The 27,825-nt window shown below is 37.8% G+C and overlaps 1 protein-coding gene across 3 annotated transcripts in view; it reads right to left on the bottom strand.

The window, feature by feature from the left end:
* ELAPOR2 (endosome-lysosome associated apoptosis and autophagy regulator family member 2) overlaps positions 1–27,825 on the bottom strand; it is a 205,291-nt gene that overhangs the window by 15,342 nt on the left and 162,124 nt on the right. For all 3 annotated transcript variants that reach the window (XM_065938920.1, XM_065938922.1, XM_065938921.1), the window contains exons 10-17: positions 23,840–23,930; positions 23,124–23,226; positions 20,131–20,268; positions 18,363–18,626; positions 17,467–17,640; positions 15,017–15,206; positions 13,500–13,596; positions 12,866–12,967 (exon numbers count right to left, since the gene is read on the bottom strand). In XM_065938920.1, coding sequence (XP_065794992.1) covers positions 12,866–12,967; positions 13,500–13,596; positions 15,017–15,206; positions 17,467–17,640; positions 18,363–18,626; positions 20,131–20,268; positions 23,124–23,226; positions 23,840–23,930 — 1,159 coding nt within the window. The remainder of the gene's footprint in view (positions 1–12,865; positions 12,968–13,499; positions 13,597–15,016; positions 15,207–17,466; positions 17,641–18,362; positions 18,627–20,130; positions 20,269–23,123; positions 23,227–23,839; positions 23,931–27,825) is intronic.

The following is a 27,825-nucleotide window of genomic DNA, read 5'->3' as shown; positions in this document are numbered from 1 at the left end:
TATGTTTCCAATGAGTGAATTGTAATGGTGTATGAGTTATATCTCTATAAAGTTGGGTTGTTTTTTTTTTTTAACTTAAAGGAGAAACAGGCACAGATAATGACCAAAAAAAAAAAAACTCCCAAGAAGTTTTTTGCTGAAAGTGATGCCTCAGCCATGTCTAGAATATTCTAGATAGGAGTTAGAATAAAAGAGATGGATGCAAGGGAATTCCTGCCATAGGAATGGAATGGTAGGTGAATTGGAGGCAAAGTGCAAGCAGGTCATTGTCATGGGAGCTTCAAGAACAAGGCAGTGACTGAGTACTGGGCATACAGGCTCCAGGTGGTGAAGGAGGTTTGCGATTTCTGTTTAAGGTAATCGCACAGAGGTGAGGTGCTTTAGGGAACAGAAAGACACACAGGTCTATGGTCTGCAGAGGGTAGGGGAAAGACATACAAACAAAATTGACTAATGTAAAAAAAAAAACAAACACCATCAGTCAACACACAGCTCAGTGATATATGTAAATGATTCTGCAATCCTGGGTTTCCTTAGTCTGAGGATGACTTCCTTTGACAAGAGGCACTCAGTGATGATGAATGAGGTTTGAACCCAGATGAGGGATTGCACTGAACCAATCATTAGGCAGGACCTGCATGCAGACTTTGAAATCCTATTTTCTGGTGGGTATGCCTTTTATATCAACTCATCTCTTTCATTTTAGGGACAGATACCCATGGCATAGCAAAAATTCACCTGCTTTTACTGGATACAGAATTCTTACTGACTGATGCAAGAAACTATTCAGAAATATTCTAATAGAAATGACTGTTTTGTTCATGAATTCATTAAAGCCAGGGGAATATAGTTCCCTCTACCTGTGTATTGCACTTCCCTTAAGTTAAGCTGTGTAAGTATAAGGCATTGCCCTGAAAATCTCCTTCAGATCTTAGCTTGTGCAAAGTGCAGATGCCCTGAAGCAACTAATAGCAAAATGACAGACACAAATAATACAGAGAATCCAAAATATACCCCTTTTTAAGTTTTCATTTCAAATGTCTTTCTGACAGTTCACTATCCAAAACTTCAGTCTATCAGAAAGGTAAAATTTCATACTATTAGTTAACTAAATATATTCTGAAAAGGTGAAAGTGTTAGTTATTCAGTCGTGCCCACTCTTTCGTGACCCCATGGGCTGTAGCCGGCCAGGCTTCTCAGTCCATGGAATTCTCCAGGCAAGAATACCAGAGTAGGTTGCCATTCCCTTCTCCAGGGGATCTTCCTGACCCAGGAATCAAACTGGGTCTCCCACATTGCAGGCAGAATCTTTACCATCTGGACCACCGGAAAATACATTCTAAGGTACCCTAATATGAACACTGAAACAAATTTGCATGCCTGATAACTGATTCATTTTTATATGCCTGTCTTTTTACATGTCATTTTATATGTCTTTTTATAAGTGTCTGTGTGCTGTAGACTAAGTGAAGATGGGTGGGATGTAAAAAAAACAACGTTCTGTATGACATGCTTCAGAAACAGAGGCCCAGGGTTGTCACAGCTATGAACAATGGTGAACAGTGACTCTTCGGAAAAATGACTTGACTCTCTAACTTGCTTTAATTTCTCTTTTTGTAAAAAGGGAATAGTAAATACATTCAGAATAAGAAATACAGAGAGATTTTTTTTAAAAATAGGAATACAATAGACAAAAACCATGCTACCTAAAAAGTTATTCCTACCCTCTACCTTCCAGATCAGTGAAAGTAACTTAAAATTGTTCTTTTGGAAAAAAAAAAAAAACTGGGTAACGAGTTAGAGAAATTCTTCAAGAATACAATTATTATATGCATAATAATGATTTACAACTTTCAAAATAATTACAGCTTTCTGATCAGTTAGCAAAAATTACCAAGAGGCTTTCCTGTTCAAATCTTTTCTCTCAGAATTATTTCCAACTTTATCTTTCCAACACAGAAAAACTTTAAAAGGAGGAAAAAATTGTTTCCATTGGGAAAATGAAAGAGTAAGTCTGCTAAAGTTTTCAAAAAAGAACTCAACAAAGACAAGGAGAAAATTAATCAAAGTTGCAAAAAGCAAGAGAGAAGACTTGGGTTACAGTCCTAACTAGGATTTTCAAATGATTTTGTGTTTTTCCATAAGTGATTCAACCTCCCTCCCCACCATGTCATTCCTGTAATTTGTCAAAAGCAGAATGTCTGCCACACTGCATTCACAGGGTGGTTATAAAGGATAAAAGAGAAGCATTTGACAAAGTTTAAAGAACTGCAAAATATAAAAGACTATTAACAATGCAATTCACTTTCTAAAGAACTGCTAGAGTCAAAAAAAATAGGGAAAAAAATCAAGACATTGATATAATTTAGAAAGCCAGCGTTAAGTGTCAAAATACTACAATGATTCAGTGCATTCCCTTTGTAGACTTCACTTTTTAAAACAAAGTCTTAGGTTAAAAGCAGTTTAGTTTAGAATCGATTCTTAAATTCTTTTAACTCAATGAATCATTTGAAATGTGGGGCATCAAAATTTGATTCTATGTTATGAACCTAATTTTAACAGTTTGAATCAGGCCTTCCCTGGGAAAAAACAAGAATATATGAAGCAATAATAATTTCAATCATGCTTACATACATACATGAAAACAGAAAAAAGATACAAGAAAAAATGTAGTAATATAAATATTTTATCTTTGTGAAATCCTTTTCCCTTTGATGACCTGGGTCACCATCATCTTTACTTTCCAACCAGCTTTTTCCAGGTGTCACTAATTGTGCTTCTACATAACTTCTGCTCTCCATGGTCAACATAGAAAGCAACGGGCACATGTTTAAAGAAACAAGACAAGTCATGGATAGCTGGGGTATAGGAAGTCAGACTTCTACAGGATGGCCAGACGTGCTGTGACGTACAGGTAGAGAAGCCACCACACATTCAAAGGGCAACCAGGTAAACCTTGATTTGGTTTACTGAGAAATGAGTAACAGGCTTTCTAACTGCCCAAGTTTGCCTCTGGGATTGCTTTATCAATCAGGGTGGCTCTAGGAAAAGAATTCAGACAAATCTTTTTTTAGAAAGTTATGTCTTAGATTCTAAAATGGAATCTATTTCATAAATCAGTTACTAGTGTCCTCTTCTGAATGAATCATCTTACCTAAAACAGGATCTAGTTGGTTCATATTATGAATCCATGGAGAAGAACCTTGTGTTTTTGTGAATTCTTATCACCTAAAAAAATCTATTATTAATATTTGGATAGTTGATAAATCACTGTAAACAGTTTTCCCTAAACTTTATTCAAAATCCAAAGGTAAAACAAATTCATCTATGCTGTCAGTGCCTTTCCAACCCTTCTGGAGTTAGTCTCAGGGGATCGGTGAGAAAGGCCACTCTCTAATGTGCCAAGAACATTTATCACTTGGTATCAGGGCACTATTGTTGTTGAACTTCTTTCATGTGGGGCATCTGTAGATTGCTTGGGGTTCCTTGGTCTCAGGGTATACAGACTGGCATCCTCTGTGGGGGCAACGCTCTCTGACCTCCTGCTGTCTCTTTTCAGCTTTGGAATCTCAGGAAGTTCCTCTTGTTTCTGCTAAGGATGTCTTGTCATAGGCCAGAAACTCTCCTTATGTAGGGGCCATAAAATTCATGTTGCTCTAACTCCATCTGCCTTTAAGGTTGAAGACTATCAATCACTTATGATGGAGTTTAAACACAAGATATTTTGACCTGGAAGTCCAGATCTACAAAATTTTACTGGTCTCCTGCAAATCCCTCTCTCTCTAAAACTTCTGCCTTGGGTTAACTACCAAAAGTCAGCATCTGTTGAAGATCTGGACAAACTCAATTTGCTGACACTCCCTAGTCTCTTTTATCTACAGAGTCTGTATTTTCTGAAGTGAAATTAAAATGTGTCAAGGTTTATCATCTTTATTTCAAACTTGATCACAAAACTTGATGACTGTTCCATGATATTTTTACACCATACCTTAAGGTTATTCATTCGTGTTTGAAGTGCACACTTTTAATAATTTTCTATTAGAATTTTTTCATTTTTTCCCAAGTAGGATAAATTAATTTGTGAATGAAGAAAAACATAGGGAAACTGACACATGGTAGATTCTAGCCTCAATCTTGATATTCAGTATTTTAGGATACATCTGCATGTTGGTTACTTTTCATAAATTTTTTTTTATTGATGCATAGTCAATTTCGGTTCAGTTCAGTCTCTCAGTCATGTCTAACTCCTTGCAACCCCATGGACTGCAGTACACAGGCTTCCCTGTCCATCACCAACTCCTGGAGTTTGCTCAAACTCATGTCCTACAAGTCAGTAATGCCATCCAACCATCTCATCCTCTGTCGTCCTCTTCTCCTCCTGCCTTCAATCTTTCCCAGTTTCAGTGTCTCTTCCAATAAGTCAGTTCTTCACATCAGGTGGCCAAAGTATTGGAGTTTCAGCTTCAACATCAGTCCTTCCAATGAATATTCAACACTGATTTCCTTTAGGATGGACTGCTTTGATCTCCTTGCAGTCCAAGGGACTATCAACAGTCTTCTCCAAAAACACAGTTCGGTAGAATCAATTCTTCAGTGCTCAGTTTTCTTTACAGTCCAACTCTCACATCCATACATGACTACTGGAAAAACCATAGCTTTGACTAGACGGACCTTTGTTGGCAAAGTAATGTCTCTGCTTTTTAATATGCTGTCTAGGTTGGTCATAGCTTTTCTTCCAAGGAGCAAGCATCTTTTAATTTCATGGCTGCAGTCACTATTTGCAGTGATTTTGGAGCCCAAGAAAATAAAGTCTGTCACTGTTTTCCCACCTATTTGCCAAGAAGTGATGGGACTGGATGCCATGATCTTCATTTTATTAATATTGAGTTTTTTTGTTTGTTTGTTTGTTTTTTCCATTTATTTTTATTAATTGGAGGCTAATTACTTTACAATATTGTAGTGGTTTTTGCCATACATTGACATTAATCAGCCATGGATTTACATGTGTTCCCCATCCCGATCCCCTCTCCCGCCTCCCCCCCCATCCCATCCCTCTGGGTCTTCCCAGTGCACCAGCCCTGAGCACCCGTCTCATGCATCCAACTTGGGCTGGTGATCTGTTTCACCCCTGATAGTATACTTGTTTCAATGCTATTCTCTCAGAACATCCCACCCTCAGCCATTAAAAAGAATTCATTTGAATGCTGAGTTTTAAGCCAGCTTTTTTCACTCTCCTCTTGCTCAAACTCAGCCAATTTACAATATTGTATTAGTTTCAGGTATACAACACAGTAATTCAATATTTTTATAGACTATACTCCATTTAAGGTTATTATTAAACATTGGCTATATTCCCTGTGTTGTACAATATATCCTTATAGCTTATTTACTTTATACATGGTAGCTTGTACCTTTTAATCCTCTACCCCATCTTGCCCCTCCCCACTTCACTTTTTCCACTTGTAACCACTAGTTTGTTCTTCACAATCTGTCTTTTTTTGTTACTATCACTAGTTTTATTTTTAAATTCCTCATTTAAGTGATGACATATATTATTTGACTTTCTCTGACTTATTTCACTAAACATAATACTCTCCAGTTTCACCAACATTGTTGCAAATGGCAAGATTTAATTCTTTCTTATGGCTGAATATTATTCCATTTTGTTATATATATGTAGGTATGTATGTGTGTGTGTATATATATATGTACACATGTATACACACCACAATATATACCACATTTCCTTTACCCATTCATTCGCTGATAGATATTTAGGTTACTTACCATATCTTGGCTATTGTAAATAATACTGCTATAAAACATTAGGGTGTGTGTACCTTTCCAAGCTAGTGTTTTTATTTTCTTTGGATATATACCCAGGAGTGGAATAGCTGGATCATATGGCAGTTATAGTTTTAGTTTTCTTAAGAACTTTCATACTGCTTTCCACAGTTGTTGTTCAGTTGCTTAGTTGTGTCTGGCTCTTCGTGACCCCATGATCTGCAGCATGCCAGACTTCTCTGTCCTCCATTATCTCCCAGAGTTTGCTCAAATTCATGTCCATTGAATAGGTGATGCCATCCAACCATCTCGTCCTCTGTCGTCCCATTCTCTCTACTGCCTTCCATCTTTCTAGCACCAAGGTCTTTTCCAATGAGTTGGCTCTTGGCTTCAGTTGGTCAAAGTATTGGAGCTTCAGCTACAGTCTTAGTCCTTCCAAGGAATATTCAGGGTTGATTTCCTTTAGGACTGACAGGTTTGATTTCCGTGCTATCCACAGGACTCTCAAGAGTCTTCTCCAGCACCACAGTTTGAAAACATCAGTTCTTCACCGCTCAGTCTTCTTTAAGGTCTAACTCTCACATCCATACATGTCTACTGGAAAACCACAGCCTTGACTATACAGACCTTCGTCAGCAAAGTGACGTCTCTGCTTTTAAAAACACTGTCCAGGTTTGTCATAGCTTTTCTCCCATGGAGCATCTTTTAATTTCACGACTGCAGTCACCATCTGCAGAGATTTGGAGCCCAAGAAAATAAAGTCTCTCACTGTTTCCATGTTTCCCCATCTATTTGTCATAAAGTGATGGGACTGGATGCATGACCTTCATTTTTTGAATGTTGAACTCTAAGTCAACGTTTTTACTCTCCTCTTTCACCTTCATCAAGACGCTCTTTAGTTCCTCTTCTCTTTCTGCCATGTGGGTGGTGTCATCTGCATACCTAAGGTTATTGACATTTCTCCTGGCAATCTTGATTACAGCTTGTGCTTCATCCAGTCCAGCATTTTGCATAATGCACTCTGCACTCTGCATAGAAGTTAAATAAGCCTAGCTTGAAGGATTTTGAGCATTATCTTGCTAGCATGTGAGATGAATGCAATTGTGCAGTAGTCTGAACATTCTTTGGCATTGCCCTTCTTTGGGATTTGAATGAAAACTGACCTTTCCCAGTCCTGTGGCCATTGCTGTTTTCCAAATTTGCTGGCATATTGCGTGCAGCACTTTCACAGCATCATCTTTCAGGATTCGAAATAGCTTGGCTGGAATTTCATCACTTCCACTAGCTTTGTTCATAGCAATGCTTCCTAAGGCCCACTTGACTTCACATTCCAGGATATCTGGCTCTAGGTGAGTGATCACACCATTGTGATTAACGCGCGTGAAGATTTTTTCTGTACAATTCTTCTGTGTATTCTTGCCACCTCTTCTTAATATCTTCTGCTTCTGTTAGGTTGGCATATTTATGCAACATTGTATCAGCATCATCTTTTAGGATTTGAATAGCTCCACTGGAATTCCATTGCCTCCACTAGCTTCCTTAGGCCCACTAGAATTCACACTCCAGGATGTCAGGCTCTAGTTATCTGCACTAATTTACATTCCCACCAACAGTGTACTAGAGTTTCCTTTTCTCCATTCTTGCCAACATTTGTTATTTGTGACTTCTTTGGACAGTGGCAATTCTGACTGGTGTTGAGGTGATATCTCATTGTGATTTTGATTTGCATTTCTCAAATAATTAGCAATGTGGAGCATCTTTCCCTGTGTCTTTTGGCCATCTGTATGTCTTCTCTGGGGGAAAAAATGTGTATACAGGTCTTCTGTCAATTTTTAAATTGTGTTTTTTTTTTTAATATTGCCTTTGTCAACTACAAATTGGCACTTGCCATGGGTACTTACCATCTACCTCTACAGCTATTAAACCATGTGCTTCTGCTGCTGATCTTCAACACCCCCAAAGGAGTTCAGGGTTGAGAGCAGAAATGAGGCACTCTGTGCTCTGGGAAAATTGGCAAGACAGGTCTTCAGACAGCTAGATATTCTCAGGAGCTGATTTTATGAGCTTAATTCTTGCATCTCTTCATATTTAGAAAAGCACTAAAATCCTTCATAGTGACACTATTCCTTGTGACAAGTGAAGGGTTCATAAGACTAGTAGAAAACTTCTGGAAAAATATGGGCTTGATTGCGTGTATTCTCCCTTCACCAAAAATCACATATATACTGACCTTTCCCCCTGCCTCTTTGGAGCAGTTTCTCACAGCTATCTGAGGTGCCATCTCCCAGGTTGCAATCCTCATTTTGGCCCAAATAAAACTTAACTCTCAAATCTCACATTATACATTTTTTACAGTCGACAAATTGTATGAGTTGTCTATATATTTTGGGTACTAACCCCTTCTTGGGCATATCATTGGGAAACATTTTCAATCAGTAGGCTATTTTTCATTTTGTTGACGGTTTCCTTGCCTGTCAGACCCCAAGGCTGGAGCGTTTACTACGTAGCTGAAACCACTCACTCCTCAGGGGATCTCCCAGCTTGTGACATCTCCCCCCTCTCCCGTGTCCCTTCTGAGGGGCGCAGGCCCCATACTGATCACTTCTCCTTCCTTCCTACTTGACTCCATGTGACTCTTTCTGTCACAGCCCTGGGTGCACACAAGTCCTTCTGCGAGTCTCCAGTTTGTTTTCAGTGAGAACCGCTCCACATGCAGATGTATTTTTGACATGTTCATGGGGAGAGATGAGCTCTTCGTTGTCCTACTCCACCATTTGATCTCTTCCTGCTTCTATTTCTTGATCATATGTTTTCACTTGTGATCACAGTTCTTTCACATGCCTCCTTACTTTTTAATGTTCTAAGAACATGTTTGATTTTAATTGAGTTCTATTGCCTTTTTTTTTCTATTGCCTTTTTAACCTATATATGAATTTATATATTATCTGTCCATAAAGGGTGCAGAGAATAGAAATAAACAAGGAACTCATTTAAACAATAATTAATAAATTAAAATGAATAGACAACTGTTTTGGCTTGAACAGTCCTTCCCCAACTACCAACAAAAGCACTACACGAGCAGCCAATAGATCCAATGACTTTGATGCAGAGATTTTAATAGAGCCTGAGGAAGAAATCCCTGGTGTGCTCAATCCCTGAAAACTCTCAGGACAGAACTGTGAGCATCCCTTTTGTGAGAGACAATCTCCTCAGAAGCTATACTTAGAAAGAAAATGAATTTGGGTTTTGAAGGAGGTTTTCACAAAATGATTTTGGACTTATTTATCAACTCCCCAAGCAGTTAAATATGGTAAAAAGTTGTAAGAGAGAAAGGAGGAGGATTTTCCTCTAACTCACAACATTAACAAAGACAACCTTATTTGAGGAAAGATGAGTCATTAAAAAGAAGGCACCAATAACTTGCAGATCACTTGAGTTCTCAGATAAATGTGCTGTTTCCCTCTGTTTAGTGTGTTTATTTGCAAATCTCTGCCTATGAAGGATGGGAGGAAATGACAAGATAAAAGCATGATGGCATAAAAAGAACAACAGAATCAGAAAATCATCCCATCATGACTGTGCCACTCTATAGCTATGCCTACAACCAGGGTCCTCAGTGTTTCCTACTGTGTTGTGTAAATGGGTTTGATGGGAGGATCCCAATGTGCAATGACATCTCCATTACCAAAGTAAAATGGTTCCCTCTGCTTGTTTTCCAATAAGGCTTTTAAAAAAACTTTCAAACCTTTTTAAATCTTTCCAGATAAAACTAACAGCAATTTCTCATGTTTTTGAAATAGTACTCTGGACATAGTGCTTAGGTCTAAATGTTTCCTAATGAAAGGAGAATCTTCAATTCCTCTAACCACATAGGATCATGATTGGGGGTTTGGGAAGCCTTTTAGGTAGAAACTGGAGAGGCATCTATTTAGGGATATTAGTGGTCAACTGTGTTAGCAATTTATTCTTTGGCCAAGGTACAAACTGCACTAGATAATCTCAAAAGTCCACTCCAGCTCTCTGATTTCATCTGCCATAGACATCATGCTGTTAAGTTTTTGTTGAAAATGTCTCACATCCTCCAGACACTTTGTGGAATTAGAAACCAACTGCATTTGCCAGACCAAACAGACAGGCTGGAGTTGCCAACTGCAGGTTTGTGGGCGGTCCAGGATGTTTGCTGCTCCTTCTACATTGCATGTGAGAGCCAGAGAGAACACACAGTCCTCCTTTTCTCTTGCCCCTGCACTTTCTGTGAACAAATTCTCATTTTTTCCCCCAGGGCTGGGGATCTTGTGACATTTTCCCTGGTCACCAAGACACGGAACCCCAATCAACATCACTACTGCTAAAGTCGCCTTTGCCTGGTTTGCAAGGTTCTTGGCCAAGAGAGAATTCCAAGGGATAGCACCCTTTCTGAGCTGCCCAGGTCTCCCCATAGTGACTTCTTGGTAAGCATATGAGATTTCACAGGGCAATTGCCTGGTTAGCACCCTTCTTTCTCTCCTGGAGAATTTAAAGCTCAAAAAAGAAAAATGCAAATTAAACCCTATTCAAAAGTAGCCTAAGTAAATTTGGCTCTGTTAACATTTCTTTACTGTTAGTAGGAAATCTTTAGTCAAACCTATAGCTAAAAAAATATTCTGATCGTTTCCATGCAAGCTTCCATTTCTCATGTTCTGATCGCAGAGCTCCCCCTTGTGCCCTGATGGGAAATTCAAGATTCAAGAAAGAATGGAAGACCAGCACAGGTGGCTCATAGTTGGTAAAGAATCCGCCTGCAATGCAGGAGACCCTGGTTTGCTTCCTGGGTCAGGAAGATCCGCTGGAGAAGGGATAGGCTACACACTACAGTATTACTGGGCTTCCCTGGCGGCTCAGCCGGTAAAGAATATGCCTGCAAGCAGGAGACCTGGGTTTGATCCCTGGGTTGGGCAGATCCCCTGGAGAAGGGAAAGGCTACCCACTCCAGTATTCTGGCCTGGAGAATCCCATGGACTATTCCATGGGATCTCAAAGAGTCAGACACGACTGAGCAGCTTTCACTTTCAGTTTTCACTTTGAGCACATTTAGGTTGTGGGGTTCAAGCAGTTCCCTAGAGCAGCAGTCTTCAAACTACAAGATGCATCTTAATTAAACAGTTTTATCAAAATATGAAAGAATTCACCCTATAGGCCACAAACTTTTAATTTAGCTTTCAGAAAATTAAAATGCAAAACAAAATGTGAGAATCTGTCTCAGAAAAAAAAAAAATTCCAAAATGGGAGTTAAGACCATGGTTCTCAAATTTTAACATGTCAGAACTGCCTTGTGGTTTTATAAATATTCCAGTGCTTAACACTTGGAGACTCTTTAGATTTCAGTGAAGGCCTAAAAATCAGTTTTACAATAGACACTCCAAGGTATTCTGCTGCATCTGATCTTGGGAAAGATAGTCAAGTAGAAAAAACTGCCTGAGGTCAAAGGAAAAACTTAACTTTTCTTCTTCTCACTAGGAAAAAGCTAGTTCCTAGATGCCATCATTTAACATCATGAAACTAACATTTTCTCATTATATGAAAACATCAGAACCTACCTTGGGAGAGTTAGAGTGGAACAGTTTCTAAAGGACAGCATTTGACTTCAGTAGTATTATCCACTTAAGTCATAGAGGCTCCTGAAGGAGGCTTCAGAAGTCATTCATGTGGGATCCCACAGGCTAGACCAAGAGAATTGAGCTGACAGGTCCAAAAAAGGACCTCGGAAGTGCTCTACTAAATAAAACAAGTGTCTGAACTCAAAGCAGTATGGTGGGATATCAGAGCATAGTGAACAAATCTCTGGATACACCTTCTCACAAAGAAAGTGTGCTCTGCGGCCCTGACTCCAGCTTGGATGCTGGCCCAGGGATCCTCTACCACGTGATGCCCTTGAGTTTCAGGCTCCCTCTCTTTCTTTCATGGATGTCAGTTACCTTTATTGTGTTCTGTGCTCATCATATTCATATCTCACCTTGAACAGGTGAAGAGAAAAACTAATGCATCTATGAGAACCAGAGAAACAGAGTTGGTAAGAGGTGAATGCTGGAGTGCTTTTAAGCCCAGAAATGAGCTCAAAATACTATGTTATCACTGTAATTATTTTTAAGATACCCAAGTAACTGAATCAATGCTACAACCACTGATTTCCAATCCTGATCTAATATAAGCAGGACTTATTAAAATCTCATAAAAGTTACACTGAAAGTAACAAAAACAAAATTAAGTCAATCACTTTTTAAAATATACATTTTTTGCTAGCTTGATGGAGAGACATCTGCAAATCAATTTATAATCCAAAGGTACCTTAACCCTAAAAAGATTAGAAATAAATAATCTACATAGTAGACAATGAATAACTATACAAAATAAAAATCAGGAGATACAATGAAAGCAATTTTTAAGTTTGCAATTTTAAATCCATGAAATTGCTTAGTTTCTCTTACTATTCCCAACCAAAATAGTTGTATTAATCAGATCGAGACTGTGGACAGCTAATGCCTCAATGCCAATCAGTTAAAGGAACGATGCTATGTATTCTGCAGGTCAGACTCTAACTTGGTGATTTTGCCACCAGTGATTAGAGAACTCAAGAACAGGAAACTCATCTAACCTGACCTTCATCCCTTATAGAGACAGAAACTATGACAAAGAGGTTAGATTGCTTAATCTAGGTCACCTAGATAGTTCGTTGCTGATAAGGAAATATAATCCAGGGAAAGTCCTAATCCAGCTCTTAAGAAAACTGACACTAGATAGTAAGACTCAATCAAAAGATATAAACTATACAGTTATATATTACTTAAATAATTTTCAAGATAATTTAGACACTCAGGCAAACAAGATGAGAATCTGTCATTGAAGAGACTGATGGTGCTGAGACTCGCAAGGACCTATACCTCTTAACAGGCAAGCCGCACATCTGGAAATCAAAAATCTACAGATTCTTTGTTCCCTTTCTGCTTTACACCCTTAGAGAACATGTTTTAAAATAGCAAGGTTCTGGAGAGTTTTGCTTCCTGATAAATACATACATGGCAGAATCATATTGAAATAAGACTACCTGGGGACAGAAATGGCTCCCGCTCCTGGTTTAGCAGGATTACACCTCATTTTCACAGCAGTTGATCGGCCATTAACACAAGAGGTTGTAGTTGTAGAAGACCTATTAGAAGGCAAAGGTCACTTCACAAAGCAAATATGACACAGACTTCAAAAACAAAAATGTCCTGTGTGTAACTGCTCCTTTGCTCTATGAATAAATGAAAAAATGTATCAAAGTTCACCAATTCAGAATTTTAATACAGACTGAGTTCATTTACTTTCACTGCCTATGAAAAGCTGACTGCTCTGCAGGTAAAGTGATATGCTATCATCAAAGGATTAATAGAGCTATTGTAATTATAATCATAAGAATTTTTTAAGGTATTAGAGGTCATAGAGACTTAGGCTGATGTTTTGATGTGTGAATTACAAACAATTACTGCCTAGACAATGAATAGTCTCTTTATTGCCTTATTTAAAAGATTATATATATGAGAAAAATTACATAATACTTTCTAAATATCCCATGTTTCCTATTTTTTACTAACTCTTTCATTTAAGAACCAATTACTGATTATCTATTCAAAATAAGCTACTGAAGTGATGTCCTTATGATTAAGAAAATAATCAAAAGAAGCTTCATGTTCACTTACTTATAAAAGAAATGCACATCTGGTATTTGGCTTGGTGAAACTGGGAACATATCTTCTTTTATATTAATATTTTGCAACGTGGTTTCAACTGTTACTCCTAGACAACAATAAAAAAGAAACTATTAAGCAGTAGGAAAATTAGGTTTACTAAGTCTCTATATCTAAAGAGAAAATAGCTTTACTTTGAAGCTGTCATTTTAACTAGAAATATCATATAAAATTAATGTATTATTGGTAAGAATAATAAACCTTACAAGGTTTCCAGAACAAAAAATACTCTACTCCTTAACTTTGCAATTTTGCTTAAGTCACTTTACTTCCCTGATTCTTATGTCCTGAATTTGTAAAATGCATGCAATAATTTAGGTGGTCTGCATAGTCCCTTCTAGTTTTAACATTTCAACAATCTACTATTATAACTCTTAACCTCTTGTGAGTTATGTCGAATGGGCTGTGCTACTTTGCTAATGTAGCTTTTCATCCATTCACATTCGTTATAAACACATTTGACAAAATAAAATTTTGTGTGCCCTAAATATTTCCAGAATGTAACTTCAAAGTTTGTTTTATCTAAAAGCAAGGCATTCCCCATCCATCAACCCCATGCAAAATGATAGCAGAGTCAAAATGCAAGCAATAACAGCAACCTTTGTTCTAGGAGCGCTGATGCTGAGTGCAAGCTCAGTAACTGTCCTTAGTGCTGAAAATTATAGCAACTGTCCTTGCTGCTAAATTCTTCTGGAGTCTATAAGCGGTACTGGAGTGGGTTGCCATTTCCTTCTCCAGGGGATCTTTCCAACCCAGGGATCAAACCCAGGTCTTCCACATTGCAGGCAGACGCTTTACCATCTGAGCCACCAGGGAAGTCCAGAGTCTATAGCAGTGGTTCTCAAATCTAGCTGCAGATTAGAATCATCTAAGAAGCTCTTTAAATTGTTAGATTATCATATGCATTGTTAGATCCCTAATCCCTACACCAGATATTTTAATAAACTTGATCCTTAAGAATAACTAGTTAGGGACCTGAAATATTATTAAAGCTTCCTATACTTTCTAGACCAGAGGTAGAAAGGGCAGATGGAGAATAAAATTTAGCACACTCACTCTTGCTGTTTGTCACCAGATTTCCTCTGGTATGAGAAAAGATGATGAAAACTGGTGACAGATATTATGATTTAGGTCTATATTGTGTTTGTTTACTCTTCTTCTTTTGCTCACAGTTTTGAGGTTATTATTATCTTGCCCCATAAATTCCTAGAAAATCTGATGAATGGCACAGATTGCCAGAGAACAACATGTCATATGAATTAATACATAACTCTGGAAGCTTCTAATACTCATTAAGAATGATCAAAAGATCTCACGTGTAAGGAGTTCTAAACCATGTTATAAAGTGATGATTCAGAATTACCTGTGGGTTTTAGTCACTTATGGTAAGCACCGCTGCAGGGACAAGTTATCAGCACCATAATTTTAAGCAAATGCATGCATGACTATATGAACCAAATGAAACTTACCCAAAAATGTATCTGCCAGAATGATGGATTGTGATGATAAGGCTGCTCGGAAACCCTTACTTTCAGAAGGAATAATAGTTGACTGGCACACAAATGCTCCTACCAAATTCGTGTAATCATCTGACCCTGCCACCATTTCCTTTACTGTAAAGTCTGTTATATTGTTGGTACAGAGAGCCAACTTCTTCCCCTAGGAAAACAAAGCCAGAGAGAAGCTTTTACTGAAGGTAAGTCTCTAAGCTGGATCTCAGCTACCTAGTGATTCTAGCAGAGCATTGGCTTTCTCCTCACCACAATTCTGATTTTAGGGATCTGGTGTGGGAGCTCAGGCACCAGGCTTTTTTAAAAGCTCTTGGGTGCTCAGTCACTCCAGTCATGTCTGAGTCTTTTTACAGCACTATGGACTATAATCCACCAGGTCCCTCTGTCCATAGGCTTCTCCAGGCAAGAACACTGGAGTGGGTTGCCATGCCCTCTCCAGGGGATCTTCCTGACCCAGGAATCAGACTTGCATCTCCTGCATTGCAGGGAGATTCATTACCCAATTCCAATGTTCAACCAGGATTAAAAATCTGACATTCTAATGAATTCAGTGATTCAAGGCTGCACTGCTCCCCCAGGTACAGACTGCATTTGTGCTGGATGAAAGCCACTTAGGAAATATAAGTCATCTATGAAATCTTCAGACAACAATGCATACAAAGGAATCAGAAAACTGCTGGTGAAAGTCTTAATGCCAAGGAAAAAACCTTGTTATTCCTTCTCCTGAATAGGCCTCTGTGTGGCAGAAAAGTATTGTCAAGTCTAAAAAAGGAAACATAAAAGTTTAGGACAATATCTAAATTCTAAACAGTTGGTCACTATAAGTGTTTTTATTCACCTACTCTCAGACTCAGTGATGTGGATCTGCTCAAGTTTACAGTATGTTGAAGGGAATACAGGAGCTTACATTTTTAATCATTTGGAGGATAGGTATAAGACTGGGAAGACTTTAATTTTTTTTAATATAGAATATAGTATGTTTAAATATATTATAGTTCCACTAAAAAGCACTTTAGCTTACTCTATAATTTCTGTGAACAAATGTATAAAGAAAAACAGAAACACTATTTTACTGGTCTTAGATGTAGAATGTGTACAGATGGGCATAAAAAACAAATGCTTCTCTTTCTTAATGCAGCTAGCGATCTTAACCTATAAAATGTTTTCTCTCCACCAAGCCAGCTCACCACAATATAGGTTCAATATATTTTTACTAAGCTTAAATTAAATTGTTGAGACTAAAAGAGAAACAAAGAACAAGAGCAGAGAGAAACTGCTGAGGAAAAGAATAAGAAAATAACAGTAAGAAAATTAGAATAAAAAGGAAAGAAAGAGAAAGAAGACCAAAGAGAGAAGACAAAAGCTAAGACAGTGGTAATACAGAAAGGAGATTGGGAAGAAGCGTGATATATTGGGTTGGCCAAAAAGTTTGTTTGGGGTTTTCTGTAACATTTTACAGAAAACACTGGAAAAACTTTTCAGCCAACCCAATATAATGGAATTAATCTTATTCACTGCTTTACACAGCATTTAACACAATAGGTATTTAACATATAATTAGATATCCAGCGAACTTAGTGACTAATCAAGTGAGTATGCTGGATTGCCCCATGTAAAATCAGGACAGGACAAATCTCATACCATGTAAAAATGTATAGATCTTTCTGTTTGAAAACCTCTGTAGTCATGAGATCTCTTTTTATTTCCTTTGTACAAAGTTTGGCACAGCAGTTCATAATGAAGACTATAGGAGTTAATAAGGGAATAGACATGGAGAAAATTACTTATTATACTTTCAACTTAGCTAAGGGTAAATATACACATCCCAACTCCAACCTTGTACACCCACAAAATTATTGTATACATAGTCCTGTAACTCTCCCCTTACCAGTATCAATTGATGTTCTACTTCTTCCCAAAGAAAATTAAATCCCATAATTTATTAGCAGAGGCTACCAAATCAACTGACACTTACCCCCTGCTTATTTCCATTTCATTTTTGGACAAACTTCCTCTGAAAAGTCTTCTCTTTTTAACACAAACTTGACCAGAAAAGCAACAGTCAAACTTTCTCAAACCTTAACTTTCTGCCTAAGAAATAGGTGGGATTGACAAGCCTGACCCACCTTTACAAAAATGAAAGATCCTCAAAGCCCTTACACCACAGCTCCAAGCTTTGGGGGTTCAACTGACTGGATACGTGCTTTGATGGACTGAGAACCAGACAAGGATGGTCCTAGTGGGGAAAACTGCCAACATGCCAGAAGGCAACAAAGGATTTAGGCTGTCAAAGCTCACTTTCTGACATTTGGCTGTTAGTTTCCACAGAGATTTTACTGGTCCACCAACACAGAAAACAACTCAATCAGAGTTGAAACCTAGCCCCATCTCACCTTGCCAGAACTCACCTCATGCCCACATAAACTGATATTGAAGAAATGGAAGTACTTTGTTCCTTTGGAGGTAAAGCTGGGACCATTCATTAAGGAGCCCACACTGCTGAGGTTGCTGAAGTCATAATGCAAACTTTGATTTTCTTTTTCGTGGTAGAAAAAGCAGTCACTGTAGCACGCTGAGTGGTCCTTTGACCATAAACATTAAGAAGTGTAAAACAAAACAAAGCAAAAACAATACAGCAGGAAAGAAAGCATTAGCTGCTATGGTTAAAAAAAAAAAAAAAAAAAAAGTGTTTCCTAAAAGTTCTAGGTTTAAAAACTATTTCAGTAGTTTTGTTTTAGTCATGGCATATTTTACCACTCTAATATAGAAAGTTTCTAAACTCTAGATTTCTCTAACCAAAGTTCAGAAGAGTTAGAATTTTTTAAAGAGTGAAGTTATTCTAAGATAAGTTTCTTGTGGAAAGGTATTTTTAATCAATAGCCAAAATGTCCTGTCATGCCAGTTCAAACAGACATTAAACTATTTTTTTACTTCACTCATAATATAGCATCAGTCTTTGCCCTTAAAATGTTACAAGATACTCTTGCTGTTCTCCATATATACCTACAACCTACCTATAGAGAGGCAACTTACCTGTCCTGCCTTAATGGAATATACAAGAAATCACTTTTAATATTTTGGGAAGGTATTCTTATTTGGATGCTCTTCTTAATATTCTATGTCCCCAGTAATTTTCACTTTCAAGACACATGTTAAGCAGTCAACAGATGTAAGGCAAGGTAAAATAAGGAAGGGAATTTAAAAAGCCATTTATAAATATAAATTAGAAACATTAAGAAAAATCTTTGAGTTTGTCTATTAAAACATGCTTTCCTGGGGATAACTGAAATACAGACCCACTTACCTGAGTGCTTCTACTCCCAGGCCCACATGGAATACAAGCCTCCTTGCCATAGACCTGATGAATGGACAGGTAGGTGTCAGGAGGACACTCCATGCACTGGTTGGTTTCTTTCTCAATGTAGTGGCCTGGGGGGCAGGGGACACACGATGAGCCCGACTGCTCAGAACCCAGGGCACAGGCACGGCATGACGACGCCACCCCATCAACTGCATTAGTGGCGGTGATAGAATAAATCTTCACCATGTCATTGATGAACCGTCTATTCTAAAAAGAGAGCAGAAAGTAGTGACTTCTGCCTTGGCACTCAGTTGTACAACCAGATTGTTTTATGTTCATATCACCAAAATAACTAGGCAAAGTATTCCAACCTAGCAGTTTATAACTGACAGTAGATTAATAGTACTACTTTTTGGTACTTTTCTTTTTTAAAATTATTAAGACTTCACACTAGAAGCTAATTTTCATGGTTATGGACTTCCAGGAATTTTGCCACAGTCACCATGAGATTATATCATAATTGGTAAAAATTCAGGCATATGTATAGACTTGGAAGAACCAATATGATTTGGCAAAAAGAGCAACCTTATCTCCCATCACTGTTTATTCTGATATAGTCTAAATATCATGATAAACGTGTTTATAATGATGTTTACAGTGTGGTAAGGTGAAAAAGACTAGGACCGGGGATTAAAAAGTCCTTACCTAAACACTAACTCTGTGACATTGATGCAACCGCATCAGTTCTTTGGGTCTCCTCTCCCTCTTTTGGCACTTTCCTTAACCAACACAATCTGACTTCTACTGTATGCACAACAGAGTAAAAACCTGGATCTTGCTAATACTTTTCCTTCTTGTGACACTGAGTCAATTAAGGTCTAGTGTTCATCAAGCAGTGAGCACCACTGTGTCAGTAGAGAGCAGATTCTTAAATGCTTTCTGTCTGGGGCTAAGAAAAAAGGGAGGCCAGGAAGCCTTCTATAGCATGTTCACACCCCACAAGCTGGGACTCTGAACTCTCATAAATCACAGCTGGAGTCAAGTGAAACCTGAGGAACAGGTTCCTCAATGAAAGCCTGAAGAGAAAAGAGAAAAAGCTCTCCATCTGCCACCATAGTGTTAAGGCAGCTTCTTAAACAATGATTTACCTTATTCCCACCCTCGGAAGGTCACGATGATGGAGATCTACAACAATAACATGTACTTGAAGCATATGAAGGAAAATACTCACAAGAGGATTAAGGTCTATTCTAGTCTAGCAGAAGGTAAAGAGAATAGTTCTGTGTGTTAACCCAACAACATGTACATATACAGTCTTCATGCTATAGAGGGTGACAGTCATGACCTTGAAGTAACAAACCAACACCAAGAAATGGCATCCGAGCAAATGACAGATCATTCAGATGAAGAGGAAGAAAGCTACCAGCCTTCCCAAAGGCTCAGAAAGCTTTACAAGTATGTTTTTAAATAACTACAAAGTAAGATTTTCTTCCTCTTAAACTTTTAACAGCTATATTTATTCAAAGTGTAGAGCAATCTAAGATACGTTGTTAATCCATTTCATAGTCTTGCTCTCAAACACAAATAAATATTTGTGTGTATATATATATATATATATATATAATTTTATACCAGTCTACTCATAACCAAATGATTGATTCCGCATCAGTAAAAAGCTAAGTCTTTTCCTCCAGATTTCAGTCAGCACTTTGTATAAATCTCCACAGGGAGTATCATCTTTCCTTTTTTTTTTTAAGTGCTTGAAACTTACATCTTGACCCTGATTGGTCCTCTGGAAGGCCCATGTAAATGTAAATGTGGCATTCTTGAAGATGATATGGGTATAAGCTTGTTTTTCTTTGGTTCCTCCCCATGACTCCACCACATTCGTACTTTTTCTATTAATATCCTAAAATATAGTAGAAAAAATATATATATAAGAAAGCAAAATTTCAGTGTGAATATACATGTATATACATCACAACCCTATGTTTGTATTTACAGTAACCCTATAGGGTTTGTGAATATTTATCTACAGAGTAGGTAAACGTAAAACTCTCAAAACCTTCCCTTCAAGTCTACACAAGGACTGACTAGCTTAGTAATTACAATGTATCAACCACATTGCCAATATAACCTGAAAGAGATCTCAAATCAGTATGTTTAAGGAGTTATTCTTTTGTGAGAAGGGATTGGTATATGTGTATATGTGTGTGACTCTAGCGTAGGAAATACACGTAAGGAAAAAGAAAAATTTCTCAAACTTCTGACAGCAAACTTCTAGGATCCTCATAAAACAACAATGCTTCCTTTTCATCTTTTTTTTTCCCCCTTGAGGGATTCTGACAGGTGACTCTTACACAGGAATTATAAATTCTCCCTGAATTATATTTGCAATTTACAGTGCAGATTAGCTAGAATGTTATTTAATGTTCACGCAATCTTCTTTAGTTTATATTTGAATTCTAAAAAGATGAGTTTGTGTAACATTTTATTTCTGATTTCCTTAGCTAAATTCAATATTTAGAATACTATATGAATGTGTGACATTCCAACCAATATTATGTCATTAACATGGTCAGAAAGCAAATGTATTAAGTAAATTAAGTAATGTAACACACATCTAATTTATTTGAAATGAAAAACCGGACTAATTCTGAATTTTCTGATTAGTCTTCCCTGCAGAAACCCTAAAAGATGACATAGGAATTTGGATAGACTTCTTTTAGTTATCCGAGATGTTGATAAAACAATGGCATGAGCTCAAGCCATATCTCTTTCTTTCTAAGATGCAAGGGCAAGCTTTGATGACAAACATGTTATAAAGCAATCAGGTATGCTATAAAGATATGTGTCTTGAGTTCACACCACAGATAAGAATAACAGAGTATGTTTGTCCTACGTTATACAATTTCTCACATTACCAAACAACCAAATAGTCACATATGCCACTTCCAAAAAGGGTCTCATAATATACTGATAGTGCTTGTTAAACACCTTCTGGATGTTTATTTCAATAATAAATGGAACATTAGTTTTGCACCTTACCCTTGCAAAATACTACATGATTTTCAAAGCATTTTGATATGTTATTTAGGTGATGAAATCTCAAAAACTCGTGCAGAAATCAAATCACAGAGTAAAGAAAACTAACAGATCCTGCTATGAGCTAAAAATGCTTAAGATTGATTTTCCAAAATAAATATTAATATGTATGATCCTTACCCTCAGGAATGCTTGATCAACTGAGAGAGACAAATATTGAATACATTCACATAATTAAAATAGGGTTTTCTCAAAAAGTTTTAGGAGCACACTGGAGAGAGTGGTTAACTTTACTTAAAGGAGTAAGAGAAAGCGTCCCAGAAAGCTGAGGTTTTGAGCTACCCTTGAAGTATTGTGTGAATGGCAGTTCACCAGATAAAAAAGAAAGTCATGCTAGCTGAGTGTGTGCCAAGACATACGAAATGAAAAAGGACAGCGTGTGCCGCTAACAAGTCCAGGGTGTTTAAGGGGGGCTGAGGAGTAGAGAGGCTGGGCAAGGAGTACAAGAAGCCACATAGAGGCCATGCTAAGGGATTTTAAGTGTGTTTATAAGCTATTGGTTCTCTAGCTTTAGTGCATGTTAGAACCAACTTCAAGGCTTGCTAAAATACAAATGCTGGGCCCTATCACCAGAGTTTCTCAGTAAGACTCGTGTGGGGCTCAGAAGTGTGCATTTCTAACAAGTATCCACATGGGGCTAGTCCAGGAACCACACTCTGAGAACCACTGCCAGAGGCAATAGAAAGCCCCTAGAGGTGAGGGCTGCCTCTACTATTGTTTGTATGTTTATAAAGATAATTTTGACAGCAAAATTGACAGGGTGGAGGCAAGAAAAATAGACAACAGACTACTGTGGAGAGATAATAGGAATCTGAATTTCAGTCATGGCACTAAGTATGAATAGGAACTAACATTGACGAAATGAGGAGGGAGACCTGAGAGAACTGAAGACTTCCTAGTTATTTATGGATGTGTTGAAGATTAGTCATCATCTTCTTCTACTACCATCACGAGTTAATACTTAAATCTCCACATATCTTATATATCATGCAGGAAACTGTTAAACAGACTATTAACTAGCTACTAAAGGACTGCGGGGAAAAATTAATCGTGTCATTGATGTCACCACTTAATGATAACACTAAAGTCTTAGCCAACAACCTTCTAATACCTGCATGAGGTCTTAGTAAATTTTGTGTTGCTACTTTTTCTCAAGCTATTAGATGAGATTTATAGGACATCTAGGGGAAAAAATGGGCAAAATTATGACAGGTACCTAATAAAATCCTTTGTCTGCATGTATTAATTTAACAAGGAAGAGTGTTATTTTTCCCAACACTCTCCACCTCCATTATTTCGTATTCTCACTTAATACATGCCTTTCCTTCATGATGGTTTGAACTGCTGAGTGGTTTACTAGAGCAGAATTTTCACTTCTGTTAGAGGCATATTTTTTGAAGGAATTTTCTACAGGATTAATATTTCCTGGCTTCTGTCTGTCACCCATACCTCATCGCTAATTTCTCTCCATGAGGAATGAGTGCTTTGTAGACTTCACAACTCTTAGTGAGTTCTTTAGACATTTTTTAATGTTTTTTGGAAGACTCTAAAAATGGGAAGAAAAATGGGATTATTATCCCAGTTTGTATAAATAAGTTCACACTTGAAAGAGAATGCTAAGCCTAGAAATATACCTCTGAAAGCCACTCTTTCACTTACCACCATGAAGTACAGAACACAGTCAGCTGAACAGAGGGTCTCAAAAACAAATGTTATTCTTCCCAGTTCAGAACCCATGGCTCCAGTCATTGATGTGGGTGGTCTATTTAACAGATTAAAATTACAATACTTATACCATGTTCTAAGTACAATCTGGAAAAAATTAAGTCACTTTATTCATTAGGCTGAAAGCCATGCTCTTCTCTCTCCCTAGTCTACTGCTGCACGGAGTCTACAAAACCACAGCGATATGCTCAGACCTCCTGGGATAAATGCCGCCACATAACCTATAGCAAGAGAAAAACTCCTATTGGGAAATTCAACATGGGGACTAAAGCAAATTGGGAATTTGTAACACAGTACTTTACATATAGAACTGTGAAAACACAATAAACCAAAAGATTCTCCTGCAAATGTCCTAGACAATATCTCTGAATTAAGCATCTCAAAGTCGTAGTTTTCATAATGTTCGGACAGAGTATTTTAAAAAACTTTCAGCTTCATCTAACTAATATACAATTAACAATTACAGTTTCCCAGTCGCTGATTCTATAGATATTCTTAAATCTATATTATCCTACTCAGCTTGCTATTTGCTAAGTACATCACAGTATTATAATAATATATTTTATAAAAGCAGTCCTGCTTCATCTGTTTCTGTTGGGAAACAGGCATGAGGATTCTTACAAAAGGGAATCAGAACTGGTTTTCCTTACTTAAATCCTGGGATATGCAAGTTTAAGATCAAGTAATCATTATCGGAACCTCCAGCCCCACTCTGGATGTGATCTCCAGCCACCTCCCAACCTAGAAAAGATAAAGGTTATCAGCAAAAAACTCCATGAATGATTTCCAAAAATTTTTTTATATAAGCCCACAAAAAAACTTCCCTATTTTTTAATTCCAGTTGTAAATTGCGTGCAAATGTAGATGCCTAGATACCAATAAAGACATTGCATATGATTCTCCAGGAAGAACCAAGTAATGCATATTTTTGCATCAAAGTTACTTAATGGTAAAACTAACAACAGTCTTCTCAATGAAGCATGATTATTTTTAAACTATAACAGATGGTTTTTAATCCAGTTTAATAAACTAAGAAAAAAATCCTAGTCTTCAGTTAACCAATGGGAAATAGAAACTTCAAATTACTTAATGAAGATGAGGGGTCTGGAGTTCTTTCTTAGAGTTTGTTGTATTATTGTCCCCTAATTTAACACCTATTCATATTCACTTACTTATTCATCCACCGAACTGGCATTGAGTCTCATTAACCATGATACACATTAGGGGAAGGAAGCCAAGACTGGGTCCGCCCTCACTATGAAATCAGTAGAATATAAGAGACACAGCTACGAACAGTCAAAAGTATGAGGCAATATGTGCTCATAGAATGTGATGTGAGTCTGCCCTCTGCAAAGAAACAATCAGGATGCCATGGGCTGAAATGACCACAATAAAATGAAAGGAGATGCAGCCCCTCAAATACCATCAAACAAGGTTATTAATTAATGGCAAAACTTATTAATTAATGGCAAACCTTTGCAAGAGGAAACAAATATATCTCATGTTTGAACACTGGCTGTTACTACATGTTTTATTATATCACCTGCCTAAAAACATATATTGAAGTTCTAACCCTCTGTACTCATGAACAGACCTGATTTGGAAATAGAGCCTATATATATTATATATATATATAATATATATTATATATATAATATATATATATATTATATATATATAAAATCTGTTGATTATATATAATCAAGTTAAGATGAGGTCATTAGGGGGAGGCTTACTCTAATATGACTGGTGTCCTTATGAGAAGAGAGAAATTTAGACACAGACACTCAGGAAGAACACCATGTAAACACACAGAGACACAGAGACCCAAGGAGAAGACAGTCACATGAAGATGGAGACAGAGACTGGAGTTATGCTGCCACAAGTCAGGGAATGCCTGGAGCCACTAGAAGTTAGAAGAGGCAAGGAAGTCTTCCCAGAGAGCCTTTGGAAGGAACATGGCCCTGCCAATTCTGGGGTTTTAAACTTCTAGCCTCCAGAGCTTCAGGAGTGTAAACTTCTGTGGTCTTAGAAAGAAACAAAGAAAAGTCACTCAGTCATGTCTGACTCTGCGACACTATGGACTGTAGCCCACCAGGCTCCTCCATCCATGGGATTTTCCAGGTAAGAATACTGGTGTAGGTTGCCATTCCCTTCTCCAGGGGATCTTCCTGACCCAGGGATCAAACCCAGGTCTCCCGCATTACAAGCAGACACTTTACTTTCTGAGTTACCAGGGAATCCCTGCTCTAAGGGAAGTCAATTACAGGGTTTCAAACTTCTAGCCTCCAGAGCTACAGAGTGTAAATTTCTGTGGCCTTAAACCCCCCAGTTTGTGATACATTCTTGCAGCAAATTTTGTATTTTACTTTTTGCCTCAGAATAAATCCCACATTTTTCATGTTTCTACACACAATTTCTATTTTGAGTTAATTTTTATGTTTTTAGAAATCACATTTATATTTATTGTAAAATTTTGAAAGCTACAGAAAAACTTTAAAGATGAAAACTAAAATTATTTATAAATTCACCACCCAGAAAAAAACTACTGTTAACATTCTGAGGTGTTTCTTTTCACTATCTTTTTGATGCATACATGGTTTTACATAACTGAAATCTTACTGCTGATGACATTTTGCCTCATAGTTTTATACAGAACAGAATGGGAAAGACTATAGATATCTTCAAGAAAATTAGAGATACCAAGGGAATATTTCATGCAAAAATGGGCTTAATAAAGGACAGAAGTGGTATGAACCTAACAGAAGCATAAGATATTAAAAGAGGTGGCAAGAATACACAGAAAACTGTACAAAAAAGATCTTCACGACCCAGAAAATCACAATGATGTGATCACTCACCTAGAGCGAGACATCCTGGAATGTGAAGTCAAGTGGGCCTTAGAAAGCATCATTGCTAACAAAGCTAGTGGAGGTGATGGAATTCCAGTTGAGCTCTTTCAAATCCTAAAAGATGATGCTGTTACAGTGCTGCACTCAATATGCCAGCAAATTTGGGAAACTCAGCAGTGGACACAGGACTGGAAAAGGTCATTTTGCATTCCAATCCCAAAGAAAGGCAATCCCAAAGAAAGCTCAAACCCAAAGAATGCTCAAAAGAATGCACAATTGCACTCATCTCACATACTAGTAATGTTCAAAATTCTCCAAGCCAGGCTTCAGCAATATGTGAACCAAGAGCTTCCAGATGTTCAAGCTGGTTTTAGAAAAGGCAGAGGAACCAGAGATCAAATTGCCAATATCCGTTGGATCATCGAAAAAGCAAGAGAGTTCCAGAAAAACATCTATTTCTGCTTTATTGACTACGCCAAAGCCTTTGGCTGAGTGGATCACAATAAACTGTGGAAAATTCTGAAAGAGATGGGAATGCCAGACCACCTGAACTGCCTCTTGAGAAGCCTATTTGCAGGTCAGGAAGCAACAGTTAGAACTGGACATGGAACCACAGACTGGTTCTAATTAGGAAAAGGAGTACATCAAGGCTGTATATTGTCACCCTGCTTATTTAACTTCTATGCAGAGTACATCATGAGAAACTCTGGGCTGGAAGAAGCACAAGCTAGAATCAAGATTGCCGGGAGAAATATCAATAACCTTAATATGCAGATGACACCACCCTTATGGCAGAAAGTGAAGAGGAACTAAAAAGCCTCCTGATGAAAGTGAAAGAGGAGAGTGAAAAGTTGACTTAAAGCTTAACATTCAGAAAACCAAGATCAGGGCATCTGGTACCATCACCTCATGGGAAACAGATGGAGAGACAGTGGAAACAGTGCCAGACTTTATTTTTTGGGGCTCCAAAATCACTGCAGATGGTGACTGCATCCATGAAATTAAAAGACGCTTACTCCTTGGAAGGAAAGTTATGACCAACCTAGATAGCATATTAAAAAGCAGAGACAATACTTTGCCAACAAAGGTCCATCTAGTCAAGGCTGTGGTTTTTCCAGTGGTCATTGTATGGATGTGAGAATTGGACTGTGAAGAGAGCTGAGCGCCAAAGAACTGATGCTTTTGAACTGTGGTGTTTGAGAAGACTCTTGAGAGTCCCTTGGACTGCAAGAAGATCCAACCAGTTCATCCTAAAGGAGATCAGTCCTAGGTGTTCATTGGAAGGACTGATGCTGAAGCTGAAATTCCATACTTTGGCCACCTCATGCGAAGAGTTGACTCATTGGAAAAGACCCTGATGCTGGGAGGGATTGGGGGCAGGAGGAGAAGGGGACGACAGAGGATGAGATGGCTGGATGGCATCACCGACTCAATGGGCATGAGCCTGAGTAAACTCCAGTAGTTTGTGATGGACAGGGAGCCTGGCGTGCTGCGATTCATGGGGTCACAAAGACTCAGACACGACTGAGCAACTGAACTGAACTGAACTGAACACTAACATTATTACATAAGCATTTTTATATATAAATGGTTCACCAACATGCTAATGACTGAGTTGATAGTTTATCCTGTAGACAGATATAACTAATTCTCATCATGTAAGAAATCACTCCCACTACAGGACTTACCTCCTGCTGACCATACATCCAGTGTAACCATTCAGATTGTTTTAGCTTTTTTAGCTAGTTTAAGTGACACTATAATTAATATACTTTTGGTAAAGC

The sequence above is a fragment of the Muntiacus reevesi genome, chromosome 6 (assembly GCF_963930625.1).
Source record: "Muntiacus reevesi chromosome 6, mMunRee1.1, whole genome shotgun sequence".
In the NCBI taxonomy this organism is placed as follows: domain Eukaryota; kingdom Metazoa; phylum Chordata; class Mammalia; order Artiodactyla; family Cervidae; genus Muntiacus; species Muntiacus reevesi.
The sequence above is the reverse complement of the archived record's forward strand: the minus strand, read 5'-3'. Positions and strand labels throughout refer to the sequence as shown.